The sequence below is a fragment of the Arachis hypogaea genome, chromosome 17 (assembly GCF_003086295.3).
Source record: "Arachis hypogaea cultivar Tifrunner chromosome 17, arahy.Tifrunner.gnm2.J5K5, whole genome shotgun sequence".
NCBI classification, from domain to species: Eukaryota; Viridiplantae; Streptophyta; class Magnoliopsida; order Fabales; family Fabaceae; genus Arachis; species Arachis hypogaea.
In genome coordinates, this window is record NC_092052.1 from 11,200,860 (window position 1) to 11,219,091 (window position 18,232).

Consider the following 18,232-nt stretch of genomic DNA (forward strand, 5'->3'; position numbering starts at 1 on the left):
GAGGATGCAGCATAATTGAAATGGATGCCATCTAATGAGGAAATTAAGGATGCAGTTTGGAATTGTGAATCAATTAAGACACTAGACAGTAATGGGTATAATATGAATTTCATTAAGAAGTGTTGGGAGAATATTTATGGGAAGTTCACTGCTGCCGTGATGGGATTCTTTCAGTCAGCTGTTTTACCTAAGAATGCGAATGTTACTTGGGTGGCTTTGGCGCCAAAGTTTGTCGGAGCTAAAGAAATCAAGGACCTTAGGCCGATTAGTATGGTGAGTTGTGTTTATAAGGTTATATCAAAGATCCTGGTTCGAAGGATGCGGAAGATAATGCCAGGGTTGGTAGGAGAAACACAAAGTATTTTTGTGCAGGGTAGGGCTTTGATTGCATATGAAACTGTGCAGTGGCTGAAGTTGAGAAAAAAGAGCTCGACAATTATTAAACTAGACTTCCAAAAGGCTTATAATCGAGTCAAGTGGAGTTTTGTGGATATTATTTTGCAGACGATGGGGTTTGGTCATAGATGGAGGGAGTGGATAAAAGAGAGTGTGTGTTTTGCGTCTATATCGGTCCTAATAAATGACTCTCTCTCTAAACCCTTTAAAATAGAAAAGGGTCTACGACAAGGGGATCCTCTTTCTCCCTTTCTATTTGTGCTTGTTGTAGATGTTCTACATAGGATGATTAGAGAGGCGATGCAGAATGGACGCATTACTCCATTGTTGGTTGGAAGAGATAACATTGAGTTGTCATATTTGCAGTTTGCGGATGATACTATACTTTTTTGCCCTTCTGAAGAAGAGACGATCAGAAACTATAAGCGGTTGCGGCACTGCTTTGAGATGATGTCAGGGTTGAGTATTAATTTTAACAAGTCTAACTTGATCCCGATTAATTGTGAGCAGAGTTGGGCACGACAGATGTATCGACTGTTGGGGTGTAAAGAGACATATTTACCTGTCAGATATCTTGACATTTTTCTAGGGGTAAATCCGAGGCTGATCAAGACATGAAAACCAGTGATTGACAAGGTAGAAGAAAAGCTAAGTCTGTGGAAAGCAAAGTCTCTAAATAAAGCGGGAAAGTTGGTTCTCATTAAATCTGTTCTTAATAGCCTGCCTATTTACTATCTCAACTTGTACAAAATGTCGAAGGCAGTAGCAGAAAAAATAATATCCTTACAGAAACGCTTTTTGTGGAGTAAGGAGGACGGGAGGGAGTATTTGTCAACTACAAATTAGGGAGCCACAAGTGAGAAAGAAGATAATCAGAAGCTTGGCTATGGAACTAGGGGATGGCAGGATAATCCGTTTTTGGGAGGATAGTTGGTTACCTTATGGTGCTCTGAAAGTTACTTTTCCAAGATTTTTCTCGGTCTCAAATCTTCAAGGATCTGTCATAGGGGATTGTGGGTTCTGGGATGGGTTATAGTCGATTTGGAATTTCCAGTGGCGACGAGAGTTGTTGCAATGGGAGCTGGAACTAGTAAACCAACTTCATGCGGTTCTGCAATTAGTGCAACTGACAACTGAGAAAGAGGACAGAGTGATCTGAAAATTTGATAAAAAAAAAAGGGTATTTATTCTACTAACTTCTTTGTGCAGGTATTGCAGGCAGAGGTACTTCCGGCAGATATCACAAGCTATGGCTTCACTAGTACTATTTGGAGAGGATTCGTCTCACTAAGGGTTGAGTTGCTTACTTGGTTTGCACTGGTTGGTAGGGTGAATACAAGGGAAAGACTATGTAGATTAGGTGTTATTGACCAGAATGATAACATGTGTGTTTTATGTCATAAGCCTGTTAAAACTGATTTTCACTTGTTTATTGGTTGTGAGCTCACTTGGCAGATGTGGTGTGCTTGGTTATTCGCTGTTAGAAGGATATAAACTATTTCAGGTACGCTCAAGCAACACTATGAAAGTTGGACGGATATATCAGCGAGAAAGATGGAACGGAAGCAGTGGTTGGTTAGCTTTTTTATAGTCAGCTGGACAATTTGGTTAGAAAGAAATGATAGAATCTTCAAAAATCAAGGTTCAAGTCTGGTGGACATTATTAATAGATCCTTTACAAGTTACAACAAGTAGATTGGTGGTAAACCCTATGATTATTGATGACAATACCGGAGATGACTAGAAATTGTTATTTTTAGCGTTATGAGTTTTTGTTTTTTTTTTTTTTTTACTCCACCTTGTTGTGTAAAAAAAGCTCAAAAGCAAAAAATAAAGATGAAGATGAATATTTTTTTTCTCTGCGTGTAACAAAATAAGTTTATAGTGGTGAATAAGAGAGTGAAAAAAAAAAGAAAAAAAAATAGAAAATTTTGTAGCAGAAATTATTTTTTTATATTGACTTGATTTTGGTGATGTATATCTCTCAGTAGCCCAAGTTGATAATGAATGTGTGGGTAGTAAGTCAAAATTTCTCGCATAGAATAAGCAATGATGCTGGCATCATGTAAACTGTGAAAAACTGCGGATACAACACATGTTAGGAATAAGAATAAAAAATGAATAGAATCACATCACACCTTTAAGTCTTTTTTAGATTTAGAAGAGACAAAATTTTCTTACTAAATCTGTAAAGAGTTTTCAATTTCTTTGATGCGTTTGTTTTCCAATAACAAAAGATCCTTTTGTATAATAGACAAAAATTGCCTATTGTATTAATTTGTAGACAATAAAGCAAGAAATTTACATTAAAAAACTTAAAAAATTACAAACATACAGTGATGTCAAAGACTAAAAATCAACATTTTAACAATAAATTGGACATTAGGCAAGATACAGTTCCAACTATTAAATTTAAATATTTAATGAGATATTAAAAACAACTGCTATAAAATTAAAATTATAAAATAAAAATATAATTTTATTGTCATGAGTGTTTAGGAGTTAGTCATACTTTATTATCCATGTAAATTACTTAAAAAAAGGATATATTAGATATCTTCTAAATTTTCAATATATTAAATGCTTACAATTTTGTGGATCTTTTTTTTTTGTGCATTAATATGTGAAAATTTAGAGATTTTGAATCTTGCAAAAATCACATGACAACCCTCATTTTTTATAATTTTGGTATTTTTTTTTGTCTTCTATTAATTATTTGTTCAATGATAGAAATTTAAATAATAAAATAATAAGATAAATCACAAATTACACAAATCATACAAATAAATTACATAATTCGAAGGTTTTAACGGATTTGATGATATTAAAAGAGAGTTCACATTTCAGTGTGGTGAGGCCGTACTTAGTGTCGTTGACACTTCTTGCAGCGATTTAATTTTTTATTTAAAAAAAAGAGAAAGCTTTCCTGCACTAAGCGAGATGCATTCTTTCAAATTTTTTTAAAATGCTTTCTTGCATTTTGCGAGATGCACAAAAAAATTTAAAAAAAATTATTAAATCTTCTTGGACAGTGCGAAAAATAAAAGATGCACCATTTGTAAGAATAACACCACTCAATCTCATTTTAGAATACATCTCCAGTAATAATTTGGGCAAAAAACACAATTAAGTCAAGAGAGGAAAGAAATTACATGAATAAGCCAAACTCAAAATTGATTCACGAATCGGCCAAAGCACATTACTATATAATTTGAACCAGCTTGGTTCGAATTAAAAAAACATGTAATTCGAACCAATGGAGCTCGAATTATGATAGAACATGTGATGGGTGTAATTCGAATCTATATGGTTCGAATTACCATTGAGCATAATTCGAACTAGGTGAGTTCGAATTACTCAAGAAGACAGCGTTCCATGTAATTCGAAATAAGTTGGTTCGAATTACATGATTATTTGAATTAAACCAATTCAAATAATAATAATAATAACAATAATAATAATAATAATAATAATAATAATAATAATAATAATGTTTAAACATACTTTATTATATTAGATTAGATAAAAATTAAACTATTTAAATAAATAATTTGGTGTCTAGAAGTCAAGTCTTAGAATAATTTTTTGAAAATTATTTATCATATTATAAATTCATAATTATGTAAGTATGTGAAGAATTTATATTTTATAAATTGAATGTAAATTTCATAGCATAAATCTAATCCATGTAATTATTTTAATACACCAACCATTATATCTACATGGAGCCAATGCTAAATCGAATTCAATTAGTTCGATAATACTAATCTATGAAAAAAATTGCATTTTATAAAGTTTTAAAATTTTTATTATGTGATAGGTTAGTAACGAGTACATTATAAACTTTTATAGTACTCATAGTAACAATGTTTAATTTAATAATTGTTATTAAAATTTTAGTTGTACTCGTTACAAAATAAATAATTACAATACATAAATATAAAATGAATTGACCAATTTAAAAATAAGACAATCTAATAATATTGAAAGCCATTTAATTTAAAAACGTAATTTAAAAAATAAATCCTTCACATACTTACATAATTATGAATTTATAATATGATAAATAATTCTCAAAAAATTATTCTAAGACTTGACTTCTAGATATCAAATTATTTATTTAAATAGTTTAATTTTTATCTAACCTAATATAATAAAGTATGTTTAAACCTTATTATTATTATTATTATTATTATTATTCGAATTGGTTTAATTCAAATCATCATGTAATTCGAACTAACTTACTTCGAATTACATGGAACGCCGTCTTCTTGAGTAATTCGAACTCATCTAGTTCGAATTATACTCAATTGTAATTCGAACCATATAGATTCGACTTACATCCATCACATGTTTCATCATAATTCGAGCTCCATTGGTTCGAATTACGTGTTTTTCTAATTCGAACCAAACTGGTTCGAATTATATAGTGATATGCTTTGGCTGATTCGTGAATCAATTTTAAGTTTAGCTTATTCATGTAATTTCTTTCCTTCCTTAGCTTAATTATGTATCTTGTCCTAATAATTTCATATCAAAATTTTTATGCCAGATTTGAGATAGTGGGTGTAGAAATACACCATGTTGTACGTGACAGATTCAAAATTTTTACTATTTAATATTACTATCATCAACCCAGACAAAGACATTGTTTAATTGGTTGTATACTCTATTTGATTCTCTCTTAGTATTTTAAGGAAGACTATAACTCTATATTAATATAGTAATTCTTTACTTTCAAAGTCGTCACAATGGGTATAAATAAAAATAAATATAATAGATGAGAGTATAGATAGAGGTGAGATTCTACCAACATTTAAACATATCTGATGGTGATGGATGGCTTTGTTTCTGAAAATAGTATAGATAGAGTTGACGCCTGATCGACATATTCAGTGGTTATTGCTACATTTTTTGTAATAACGAGTTATTGCCGTATTGCATTTTTCAACACACAAGACCCCATGTCTAAATCAAAGAGACTCTTGAGTTTCCATTCCCCATGGTACGGTCACATTTTTCTCCATCACTGCATGTTTTGCTCTCCTTCCCAGCAATTCCTCACTTGCCTCACGTAGAATGTTTTTGCTTAATCATCTTCCTTCTATTAGTAAATCTTTTCCTTAGAAGGAAAATGCTAGGTAAACAATGACTATCTTGAACAATATGAACAACCACCAATCAAATAAAAATACATTATACTTTAATTTAATGCTATTAATTAAATTTACTCTTTTAATCCTATTAATTTACATTATTCACACATTGTTCAAAAAAATTATTGGTTATCTATACTTAGGGTCCGTTTGGAAAATTTCAAAAGCTACTTTTTTTAGCTTTTGACTTATAAAAAGTTACGTTAATAGTGTTTGGTACAATTTTTTAGATAAACTTTTAACTTTTCAAAAAGTTATTTAAAAGCTTTTGAAAAAGTTAAAAAAATGTGACTTTTTCTATTTTTAAAAACTATTTTATCACTCATATTTAATACACAACTTTAAAATAAGAACTTCTATAATAACTTTTTAAATACAAAATAATTTATTTAAAAATTGTTATTAATAAAAGTTCTTATATTTTAAACTCTTTCTTTAAAAAAAACTTATTTAAGAAGTTTAGTCAAATTGACCTTTAATAATCTAGGAATAACAAACATATTGCTCTTTGCCAAGATATTTTTTAGGGGTCTGTTTGCGAAGATATTAATTATATAAAAATAATTAACAGAGAAAAAGAAACATAATTAATTTATAATCTTTAAATGATTAATTTAATTAATAAATTTTTTAAAGATAAATTAAAAAAAATCACTTTTTAGAAACTAACTCAACCACTAATTCTAAATAAAAAAATTATTAAGAACTAATTTAACTTATCACAAATTATTTTATTAAAATTAGATCATATTATTATTTATTGATAATTCCTTTTATACGATTTAATTTTTAAATGTCTCAAAAAAAAAATAACAATTGACCCATAAACGTGTTTTCTAGAGACTGTCCGCCTATGAAACAAAATCTGGACCAAATTTTATATGAATCAAGCCAAATTCTCTTTTGATTTTCCATGATATACTATAAATTAAATAAGGAGCAAGAAATATGTTCTAAATATTCATCCACATCCTAATATTCAACTCTTGAACTACTTCTACCAATTTAATCATTGAAGTCTTTTAAGGTATCCCACCATCATTTACTTGGATCATTTTTCAATTCAAAGTTCATCTTTTATGGTCTGAAAGCTGACTTAGCTAATGATTTAAATTGGCACCTCCATAACACCTTTAAATTAAAAAATAAGGAATTAGCTAATAGATTATCATTACCAAAAAATTTTAAATTTTAAATTTTAGTAAATATATAATAAATATATTAAAAACTTGAATTTTATATGTTTTCTATAAAACTTCATTTTTAAAAATGTGTACTTATGAGTTTTGACATATATATATATATATATATATATATATATATATATATATATATATATTTTTTTTTTTTGGTATACAGTTTTGACATATATTATGATAAACAGGGTTTTTTTTTTTTTGGCAAGAACTAAGAAGAGAGTAAGTGTTTGAATATAGCCATATAGGGTTTTATTGGGTCTAAATATATTGGGCTTTTGTGTTGTATTGGGCTTATATTCATTATAATAGAATATATTCCTACTTAGGGCTTTCTTCCTCCAATATTACAGAAAAATCCTCAGGCCCAATTCAGCAATTTGTAGCCTTGTAGGCACAGATATCTCAAGGGCTGTTTGAGCATCTCACCCAATAAACAAATGTTGACCAAAATTTGACCCACAGAAGAAGTTTTCCCGTGACTCATTCGAAGTTGTAAAAAATGAATTCGGATCCTCTAAATTTTAAATTTGTATTTTAGAGAGTAAAGTATAATCTTCTATTCTTGAATGATTTCTCTCTCATATTTATTATTAGTCCCACCTATAAAATAAATGATGAAAAATTACACTTTACAGAGTAAAGTGAAATTCAAACTTTAGAGAATCCAAATCAGTAAAAAATAGTAAAGCAAATTAAAAAGCTAAACACATTATTTTCATAAGTATCCTAATTTTATTATCAAGGAACAACTGATTTGGTTCCAATTTTGTGATGGTCTCTTTTAAATTCAAGACCCAAAGAAAGGAGTTAGCCGAGTTTTACATACACTCCCAAAGCCAACTCAATATTGGTCCTTGCACGTTGGACAAAATTAATTTCTAGAACATTAAAAAAAAAAGTTATTAAATAAATCATTATTCTAATTTTTATTATTAAAGCAAATGTCTGATATTCCTAGTTAAATAATGTTTTTGTATATTTTTCTTCCTTAGGCTGTGCAACACTCCTTTTCTTTTGGATTGTTTCACATATAATATATAATATTTCTATTTATCATGAAATGGAGCTTTCAATCCAAATAATATCAAACAGAATAAGAAACATATGGACAGTTCATTTTACTTATGGAATTTTCAATCAATGATGGGAACAAAACAAAATAGTATATGTATCTATCATTGCCATAGGATTGGAGCATCTTTAAGATTTTCTCCTTAATATAAGGTACACCGTAGGATTCTATATATATTTCAATACAAGACTCGTTTTAGAGAAAAAGGTAACAACTAAGCAAGTCGTGTTATGTATTGCAAAGGCTAAGATTCAGAGAATAGAGATATATTAAAGTTGAAAGGTACAAACACCAAACTCAAATGAGCCTTACAAAAATCCCTCAATTATTGCATACCAAACTCTATAGACTTTCCATGTCATACACACCAAGATGCCTCTTCATTCTTTGGTAAAATACTAATAAAATTCTAAATTTATATTTTGAATAGTCAAATATTATATGTAATATAGGACTGAACCTAATAACCAAGGACATAATGATCATGACCTTAAGTGAACAACCTAAGTGAATGATCAATTAAGCGTATAAAAAAAGTGGTAGCTAGCCAAGAGTCTCAGTTCAGCATGTAATCATGACAAATTTCGTCATGAATTCATGTTTCACATGAATAGGTTTCAAAGATGGGAAACAACATATAAAGTAGGTTTTCTATATATCATAATATCTTTATTCTTTAATATAAATCAAGTAAATTCTTAATCTTGATCTCTAACAAAGAAGGAATTTGTTATATATATAGGTACTAATATATAGGAATGACAATTTAGACGGATATACATTGAATCGATCTCACATTGTCTTTAAATGGCAGATTTTTCAACAATTGACCGGATGTAAAACGAATTTAGATAAAATTTGTTTGGTTCTTTGTGTTGTGATGAGTTTAGATTTTCTTTAATTTATGACTATTTTGATGTTTTAAGACTATTTGTATGGTGTGTGTTGTGGCGATGAATAATTTAGGATTATTTTTATGTTTAATTGTGTTTATGAAGAACTTAATCATGTCTAAAATTTTATTGATTTATTCAATTGAATGTGTTTATCTTCATAATATAATTTTTTTTTTAAATTAGAAATTCACCATATTTTTTTTTCGAGACGAAACAAGACTGGATAGATATATACTTGGAATTTGGGTATGAGATAAAAATTAAAATATTCGTAGGTAATAGGAAGAAAGTGGCGCGACACGTGGATATTCACGGTGGGTAGGTAATTAAATATCTGTCCCATCTCATTTCATTGCTTTCTCAAATGAGTGTCTATTAATCGACTTTTTTTTATTAACTAAATGTGATGTTAGTTAAAATGGTAAATATTAGACTTAAATTAAAAAATTTTGGATTCGAATTTTAGATATTACGAAATTTTAAGTATATTTTTTTTAAAAAATTTGGTAAAAAATTTTAAAATATTTTTAAATTTTATTTTGTTTTAGTTTTATCTCAAAAATTTTTTATTTGTATAAAATATACTCTTAATAATTAATTTTTTAAAAAATTTAAAACAAATTCAACAATAATTATATAAGAATAGCCTTTAATGCAAACAAATTAAATATAATTGTCATATATTGTTGAATTTGTTTTAAATTTTTTAAAAATTTAGCTATTCGAGTAAATTTGATGCAAATAAAAAATTTTTGGGATAAAATTAAAATAAAATAAAACTTAGATATATTTTTAAAATTTTTGCAAAATTTTAGAAAAAAAAAGCTTTATCTTATATTTTTAATGAATTATATATGATAAAAGATATTTTTAGTTTTTAATTTATTTTTGGCAAAAACAAAACTAGGAGGTAGGTGCTCTTTATTAATATTTATTATATAATATTTTTTTAGTCTTTGTTTGAGTGGAGACATTATTAGAAACATGCAGACTTCAATTGAGACTGCCAGTCAAATGCAAAACATCATCCTTATGTTAACAAAAGCATGTTTTTGATTAACCACAAAATGATTAATTCAGAATGAAATTAACAATATTGCCTTTACTACTAAACAAGGAGAACACCACCATTAACAATAATAATGTGTCTCTACTTAGAGATTGAAAAAAAAAAAAAAGTGGAAGAACACTATAGAGAAAATTCATATAGCTCACACCACACACAAAAGGGGGAGAAATACTAGCTAAATGACTATGATTAAAAAAAAAAAAAGTAATAATAATAAGGAAAAAGAAACATATATAAAATAAAATGTTCAATGATGAAGTGTTGCTGTGTGATTGGAAGCAGAGATTTTTGGTGGGCATTGGTAGCACTTAGCAAATAATCCAAATGTGTCAACTTGTTTGATGAAGTTAGTCATGCTTGCCCACCCTCCAAATCCAAACCCTACCACAAATACCCACACCACCACAAATGCATTCACAACAAACATTACTGTCCAATTTGGAATGAACACCGGCAATTTCTCTGCTGCATTCTGTTCCAAGCAACAACGAAAAAAAAAAAGAGTAAATAACTAATTAACAATCAATTAAAAAAAAAAAAGGAGATTTTGAATTTTTCGTCAAATTAGGATTATTATTTCTCATTTTTGTATCGTACATCAAATAATTTCTTGTTTTGTTGAACTAATTATTAGTATTATTGTTAGAGTAAATGAAAAAATCTTGCATGCATCTCTGTATGAAGTTAGCTCTGTATCGAGTGCATCTGTGTATGAAGTTAGTTCCATATTAAAAAAATAAAAAAAAATAAGAAGTTTATAAGATGAGAAACTCATTAATTTAACATTTTAAAATTGAATTTGTATAGTAGTTAAAATATTTATATAATTTTTACAATATTTATTAAAATTAAAATAATATTTTTTTAGATGTTGATAAAATGGTATAACCGCCGTAGTTATGGGATCTACATGCACCATTAGTTCCTTGTGCAAGATATTTATAAGAACCTGAATAGGAAGAGGAAGAGTTGAGTAGAAGGGTCAACGTTAGGTTGGGCATGGCCCATATCATTGTTAAAAACTTAAAATGTGGTTTTGTATAGTTATGAATGGTAATATGACTATAGCATATAAACTGATGAGTGACAAAGAAATGACACCAACCCTAAAATTATAATATCAATTTCGAATAATTAAATACAACTAGTGAGTGGGACTAGGACTTATACTGCCAGTGACATAGGAAGTCACTTCCAAAGTTAAATCATTAAGCTAAGCTGGAATCATATCCTCTAAACACATGTTCACCACCTCACAAAGAGTTTCAAGAATCCATCATCTACATAGGTGGGTGCTTTCTAAAATCAAGCTCTTATCACTATCTTCAAACTTAATAATTGTTAGTAAGGGTTTAATTAATTTCATTTCTTTATGGTGGCTTATCATATAATTGCATTTAGAATAAGGGACTAGTCAAATAAAATTAATATTTATCTTAGTCGTATACATCACTCTCACTGTTAGATAAAGTATGGAACTCAATTAATATGGATTCTATATTCCATCTAAAAGATTGAGTTTGCTTGATGTACCAAAAAAAGAAATGATAAATACAAAAAGTTATTTTTATGATAAGATCTAATCTTAAACTTGGACCTCTGTAAAATCCTAATGCACCATCTTTACTCAAAACTTTATGTTTAAAAGGTATTTGCTTTTTGTGTAGGGCAGAAAGCACATCGCCAATTAAATTTCCTTGTACTATTATATAGGTAGCTACAACCTACAAGCTATACATAAAGTTATGTCTAGACTTTTTATTAAAATCCTCTCAATAATGATGTTAATTGTTAGCAATGTTATAAATAAATATAATATTAGATGCATTTCAAATATTTTACAAATACCAATATTTCAATAATTTTAGTCATTAATTTTGATCATAAAATATATACATGATAGAGATCAATAGCTAAAATTATTAAATTATCAATATTTTTAAAATTTTTATTTTTTTTTATAATATTAAGTTGTTGAATAATAGGTAAATTCATTTCTTTTTAATAGCCACAATTTATTTTTAAAAGATAAAAATTGTGATAGAAAATTAAATACCGTCATAATTTCTCAAATTGAATTATATATATATATATATATATATATAATTAAAATCAATAACTAAAATCACTGAAGAACTAGTATTTTAAAAATATTTGAAAATTTTCATATCATTTATGATTTATATAGATAGATTGGAACATTTACCTGTCTAGCAGAGGCAGACTTGTAAGTGAGCATATGAGCAGAAGCAGGGATGATATAGACTGTGAAGCTAACCAAAAGTGCCCCAACAGCTGAATTTATGGGTCCAAAGAATGGGAAAATTATGGCCAAAAACCATATTGGTATCACCACTGGTAACCTTGCTAATGCCCTTAAACATATGCTTTTTGTGTCATGCATTCCTATCACTTTCTCCCACACAAAGTACAATGGTGTGCATGCAAATCCAAATGTTATGAACTGCCCATTTCAAATATAAACTCATCAACACGAATTATGCACTCACAGTTTGAAGAGTTTTGTATACTATTGAAAATTTTTTAAAATTTCTTAAAATATTGGTGTTTCAATAAATTTTTAATCGTTAATTTTAATTAATATATATTATATATATTTTTATAATTGAGATCAATAGCTAAAAGTCTAAAATTGTTAAAAACACCTATATTTCAGGAACATTTGAAATTCTTCTATTACTATTACATTGAGGTTCATACTTCTGTTTACATGGTTGTCTGTGTAAAACTCTTTTTTTTTTCTTGTATAAAAATTACTTAAGTCCAATATATAAACGGACCTGATGAATGAGCATTAAGATTACGCCGGCGTCGCGCCAGCCGGAGCGGGGAAGAAGGGAGAAGGCATTGGAATGGTCTAAGAGTTGGTCACCAAATGCCCAATAGACAGCAATAGCAGATGGAAGAGTGAGGGTGAACACATAGATAGTGGCAAAAAGATAGATATACTTGAACTTTTGAGGTTTCCACATTGCATGCATGATTTCCCTGCCATAGCCACATAGTTCCATATTAGAAAAAGAACCAATGTTGCTCCAAATTGAAAATCAAATTCAATTTTGTCATTATTGTTAGGAAAAAAAATGGTTTTATTCCAATAATTAACGTTAACTTTACCTAAATTTAGATTGAGAGACAAACTATCATAAAAATCTACATTCATTTTCTTTTTCACAATCCAAAATATTTTGTATTTATATGTCTGATCTCTGAGGTTACCCATTCCAGTAGTTTACAACTGCACTTCATTTAATTCCATTCCTTTTGTCGTGAGAAAAGTAAACTAGTACATACCACGAGGTAAAATGTCATAAAAATATGATACATTGATGGTATCTTGGAGGAAAAGCAAAATGCCAACATCTGAGCAGAGTTTCACATTAAATATACTACTGCTCTACATAAATAATAATACTAATAGTAATTAAAAGAATAAAGTTCAACTACATGGGTCATTAATTTTTTTTTATTGATTAATGGCAGAGTATAACTGTAATCCAAGAAAGAGGACACTAGTTAGTGTGTGACGGTTGTTCAAAAAGTGCAAGATTTACTGTTTGTCTTATTTCCAAAGTCTCAATTTAGAATGGGGGCAAAAGCTGCTATTGAGAAAAAAAAAAAAAAAGAAAAAAAAGTGGCCGTGCAAATGCAATAAACTTACCACTATATAACTATCTTTAATGTTTCATTGTCCTAGACAATAAAGAAAACTATCATCATTGTTCTGTCTACTTAACAAGCAAAAGATTAGAGGGGGGAAAATTGTTTTAATACATTGACCATGTACATATTTTATATTATTATTTAATTAAAATTATATTTCATTTAAAAAATATTATTTTATTAATATGATAATACATGATTAAATATGATTAATTAAATTAAATGATATATAAATGCAAATGATTAAAGGTGCTTACACTGTGACGGCATGGCCGCCGAAAGTGTAGAGTATGTTGGTGGCGCCTGTGAAATACAAAACCAACTTGTTTGGGCCCGTGTGACTTACATTTTCAACCTGCAAAATTTTATACAATTTTAAAAGGAATAAATTAATAATGAATAGCTGAATTTTTTTTATTTTTCGTACAAGCAGATGGACCCCGCAATAGAAATGTCATGTCCTTGGTATTAAATATTAAAATAAATATAAAAATTTTAATTTTTAATTAGTTAATATGGATTAAATTTTATCGTAAAATTATTTTTTAGAGAATTTAGAATTTAGAAGAAAAATAATTGATTTTTTAATTAAACTTTAAATGTTAACGGAAGAATTTTTTGAGACGTGGCTTAAAGGTGAGTAGAGAGGTTGATCGGATCATTGTCTATCGATGAATTTTGTACTATTATCTGAAATACTTGGCTGAAAAGGAATAATAGGATATTCAATAATCAAGAAGTAGGTGTTGCAAAGGTTATCAACAAATCGATTAAAAGCTATAAAGAGTAGGTTGATTTTGATCATTCAAGTTGTTGATGACAATGTCAGAGATGACTATAATTTAATTTTTTATTTTGTTATTTAGTAATTTTGTATTTTCTAACTGTTCCACCTTATTATGTTGAGTTTTTTGTTTAAAAAAAACCCAGAAGAAAAAATAAAGATTTAAATTCATTCTGTTAATTTTTTTTTTGTATTTAAAAGAGTAAACATTTAAATATATATTACTTTTTAAAAACATAAAAAATAATTTTTTATTTAAAAATGAGAAGAATAATTAGACAATTACCTGGCCATGAAGAAGGGCAGCAATGGTTAAATACCAAGCAGTGTAGGTGGTCATGGCAAGGCCAAGGAAGGACCAAATCCTGTAGTTATGAAATGATGGTATGAAGACTGTGGTGGCACAGCATGCTCCGAATATGTATGTCCATGTTCTCTTATCCAAGTGATCGTTTATGTAGTATATGTTACTGCATGATGCATAACATTAGTTATTCACTAAGCATCTTCTAATCTAATATAAAATTAGAAATTACTATATGAAACCTTGCACAGGCTATCAGCTGGATAACAGATCCAAAGAGTAGAAAAGTGCAGTTGAATGCCAATCCAACGGCTTTCCAGTAAGGTCCCAGGAGTCCATCCAACACCTCAAACCACTGCATCATCCATCATATCAAATTATCACTCATATTCGCAGTTTTGACGCTTGATAATTGTTTTGTGACAAAAATTTAAAATAAAATAAAATATATTAAAAATTTATGTAAAGTTAATATCTGAGAGTTATTAAATGATTTAATAGTTTGACTAAATTAACTCTACTAATTATGAGTTTTTCTATAAAATATATGTTAAAAATATTTTAACTTTGGGTAAAAGTTGTTAGTTTTTAATTTACTTGAAACTAATTTCAGTAAACAAGAATAAATACATAATTTTTTTGTTGAATTGTGTTTATTTTAGGATAAATTTGGTTAATTAGAAGTCCTATATTTTTATTCATTTAAACGTTAAAAATAATCAAAAAAATAAGTTAAAATTTCTAATTATTGTTATAAAAGAAGAGTTCAATTAAGAAGCTATTTTTATTGCCAATTTCAGCTAACATGCTTACTTTTTCAATGTACAATAAAAAGGGCATTAATGTCTTTTTGTTTATTATTTATGTATTAGTGTCAGTCATATCCTTCGTTCTACTAAGCACAACCTTAATATCTCTTTATCTTTCTATTATGAGACACTGTACTCATCAAAGAGGCAAAGACAACAATATAAAGATGTGTTTGGTAAATGAAGAGCTTGAAGGAGAAGGGACGGGAAAAAAAAGAGTTAGTGAATAAAGTAGAATTGAAACCCAATCCTTTTTCACTCAAAAAGGCAAACTTGTAATCACAGCCTTAAAACAATTTAATGGTGGTTTTTCCTTGTTTGTACAGTAAACTAAACTCAAAGCTGAGAAAGAAAAAACTCAAACCTGAATGACATGGTTTTTGAAGCTGACATTCTCTTTCTCCTTGCGGGTTCTGTACTCAATGTAGAGAATGCTTATCAAATAAGCAGTCCAACTACCAAGAATTCCATAGAAGATTTGTAGTATGATTCCTGAAAGCATCCCTAGCTGTGAGAATGAGTATGGCAGTGTTAACAGAACCTGTGCTACCTGCAATATATAACAAACAGAATAATCTCAGTTAGTTAGTTAGTTTCAACAATTATGAAATGAATTGAAACTGTTCTGTGTATATACCTGATTTGAGGCACAGCTGAACCAAGCATCATAAGCAGAACCACCATGCCAGAGAAGGCTTTTCAAGGAGGAATGTGAACCTGAGCCACCACCTTCTTTCTCCAACTCCTCTCTTTCTTCTCTTTCAATTGTTTCATTCAGGCTTGACATCATGGTTTCTTCACCTCCTTGCTTCTGTCTTGACATTGTTTTTATGGTGATAAAGATCTGAAGAAGAAGAAGAAGAAGAGATCACATTAAACAGTGTTAAAATCAAGACATGTACCAAACCCCATGATCAAAACACAAAAAGGAGATACCGAACCGTGTATGATAAACAGTAAAAGCTACCTAATCTTAGTCAATAATGTTGCTTTGTGATGAAAGGAAAGGTTTTTTCTTTTCTTTTTCTCCTATCTTGCTGCTGATTGACAGAGAAAATCATAGGCTTTTTTCCCACTCTGATCCTACTGCCAAATAGAGTGAAGGCCTTAAATCCTAAAAATTATACTTGTTCTTTTTCTTCTTTTGTGATCTGTGGTGATATATAGCTGAGTTGCTGTTAAGGTAAGAAGAGTCAATAAGGTTCTTAAATGCAGTTTTTTATTTCCCCCCCCTTTTTTTTTTCTTTCTGTACAAGGAATTGGCAGTGAGCTGGTAGTTTCAATGCAAAAGATATCAATGATAATAATAATAATAATAACAATAACAATAATAATAAGTAATCTTGTGGTGGAAAATTAAACCCTGTAAGGAAGCTAAGTAAGCACAGAAAGTAGTACTATGTTACTACTGTTTTTGATGAAGGGGGTGTTGATGGATGGTGATTGTTGGATTTGGAGGATCAAGATCTGACACAAAAGGGGGGAAGTAGTAGTACACCTGAACTCAGAGAGAGAGAGAGAGAGAGAGAGAGAGAGAGAGAGAGAGAGAGAGAGAGAGAGAGAGAATAAGAACAGTTTGTTATTGGGTATATATTGAAGTTGGAAGATGAAAATTAATGAATGAAACCAATGGGTTTGGTTTGGTTGTGATGTTGGTTTGGGGGGTTCTCTCTTATAGTTGTGTACTTTGTGCTGTCTCTCTTTTCTTTCTCTGTTATGTTCTGTTCTCTGAGATGGTCCTCATCACAAATAATGTTACACACAAGTGAAGTAGTAAAAATCATATCTTGCTCTTCAATCTTCATGGATATCGTTTTACAAAGCAAATTTTAATGTAATTTTTTTTATTTTGTTTAGAAAGATAAGATGTTTTTATTTTTTAAGTTTGGTGATTTTGTTCCAAATGAATACTTTCTATGATTTTTTTAACAATGATAGTAAAATTGTCCAAAAAAAAATTTAGAGGTTAAATTTTATTTTAGTCTTTTGTATATATTTTTTGTATGAATAATTATTCAAATATTCATAAAAAATTAAATCAAATATATAATTTGTTTGTCGTTTATGAAATAATAATACACTTTGTCATGGTTAAATAATATTTGGAAAGTTAATATGTCATTTTTTTTTCTTGGAGATCATTTTGTCAAAAGCTAAGGATGTGTTTGGTTGTACTTTTATTTTCAAGTTTTTTTTAGCATTTTATGAAGAAAAAAGAAAAATAATAAAATGTATTTACAGTTTTTATCTCCTTTTTTTATTCATTCACAAAATCATAAAAACTAAAAATATTAAGAATAAAGTCAGAAAATAAAAACACAAATCAAATATTTTTTAATTCTTTTAAAAATTTAAATGGCAATTTAATCTAAAAATACCAATTATATCAAGAAAGTAAATTATTTTTCATAGAAACGTAACTTATATATAGTACGAAATATTAATTCATTCTCATACCTATATAAATGTAGATGTAGATTATGGGCTAATTTTTTTATATATGGATAATTTTAATATAAAATATGAAAATATTTGATCATTTTAGTATTTTATATTATTATAGTAATAGCATAAAACGTTACTGATATTTTGTAAAAAAAAAAATTAATTATAAAAAAATATTTTTTAATTATAAAAAGACAAAAAGTCATCATATTGTGTAAAAAAATATTTTTTAATTATGAAAAGACAAAGTATTATTGACGTTTTGTAAAGTCTTACAACAGTGTATAATATAAAGTTTAGATATTTTTAAAAAATTCACTGCTAATAATCTAATATTAGAAAAAAAAATCGTAGATTATGTGCTATTTTTTTCATTATTTTCTCCCATATTTGCTTTTCTTTTCCCTGTTTTTAAATT

The 18,232-nt window shown here is 28.4% G+C and overlaps 1 protein-coding gene across 2 annotated transcripts; it reads right to left on the bottom strand.

Annotated features, from left to right (window-relative positions):
* Positions 1-9,768: 9,768 nt before the first annotated feature.
* LOC112765604 (auxin transporter-like protein 1) lies at positions 9,769-17,141 on the bottom strand. Of its 2 annotated transcripts, none has more exons than XM_025811497.3 (9): positions 16,768-17,141; positions 16,007-16,213; positions 15,734-15,919; positions 14,803-14,915; positions 14,543-14,726; positions 13,730-13,827; positions 12,590-12,797; positions 11,995-12,252; positions 9,769-10,260 (listed from the first exon to the last, which is right to left on the bottom strand). In XM_025811497.3, exons 2-9 carry the CDS (start codon positions 16,190-16,192, stop codon positions 10,036-10,038), a joined length of 1,458 nt encoding a protein of 485 aa, XP_025667282.1. In that variant the 5' UTR covers positions 16,193-16,213; positions 16,768-17,141; the 3' UTR covers positions 9,769-10,035. The 2 variants fall into 2 exon arrangements, with proteins under 2 accessions (XP_025667282.1, XP_025667281.1); XM_025811496.3 differs by having other exon boundaries at positions 16,337-17,091.
* Positions 17,142-18,232: the final 1,091 nt, after the last annotated feature.

Excerpts from the sequence above, each read along its gene's own strand:
- LOC112765604 (XM_025811497.3), bottom strand. The coding sequence starts at position 16,192 with ATGTCAAGACAGAAGCAAGGAGGTGAAGAAACCATGATGTCAAGCCTG. Across the intron at positions 14,916-15,733 it reads TCAAAAACCATGTCATTCAG|TGGTTTGAGGTGTTGGATGG; the intron begins GTTTGAGTTTTT and ends TGGATGATGCAG. Across the intron at positions 12,253-12,589 it reads TCTTAATGCTCATTCATCAG|TTCATAACATTTGGATTTGC; the intron begins GTCCGTTTATAT and ends TGAAATGGGCAG.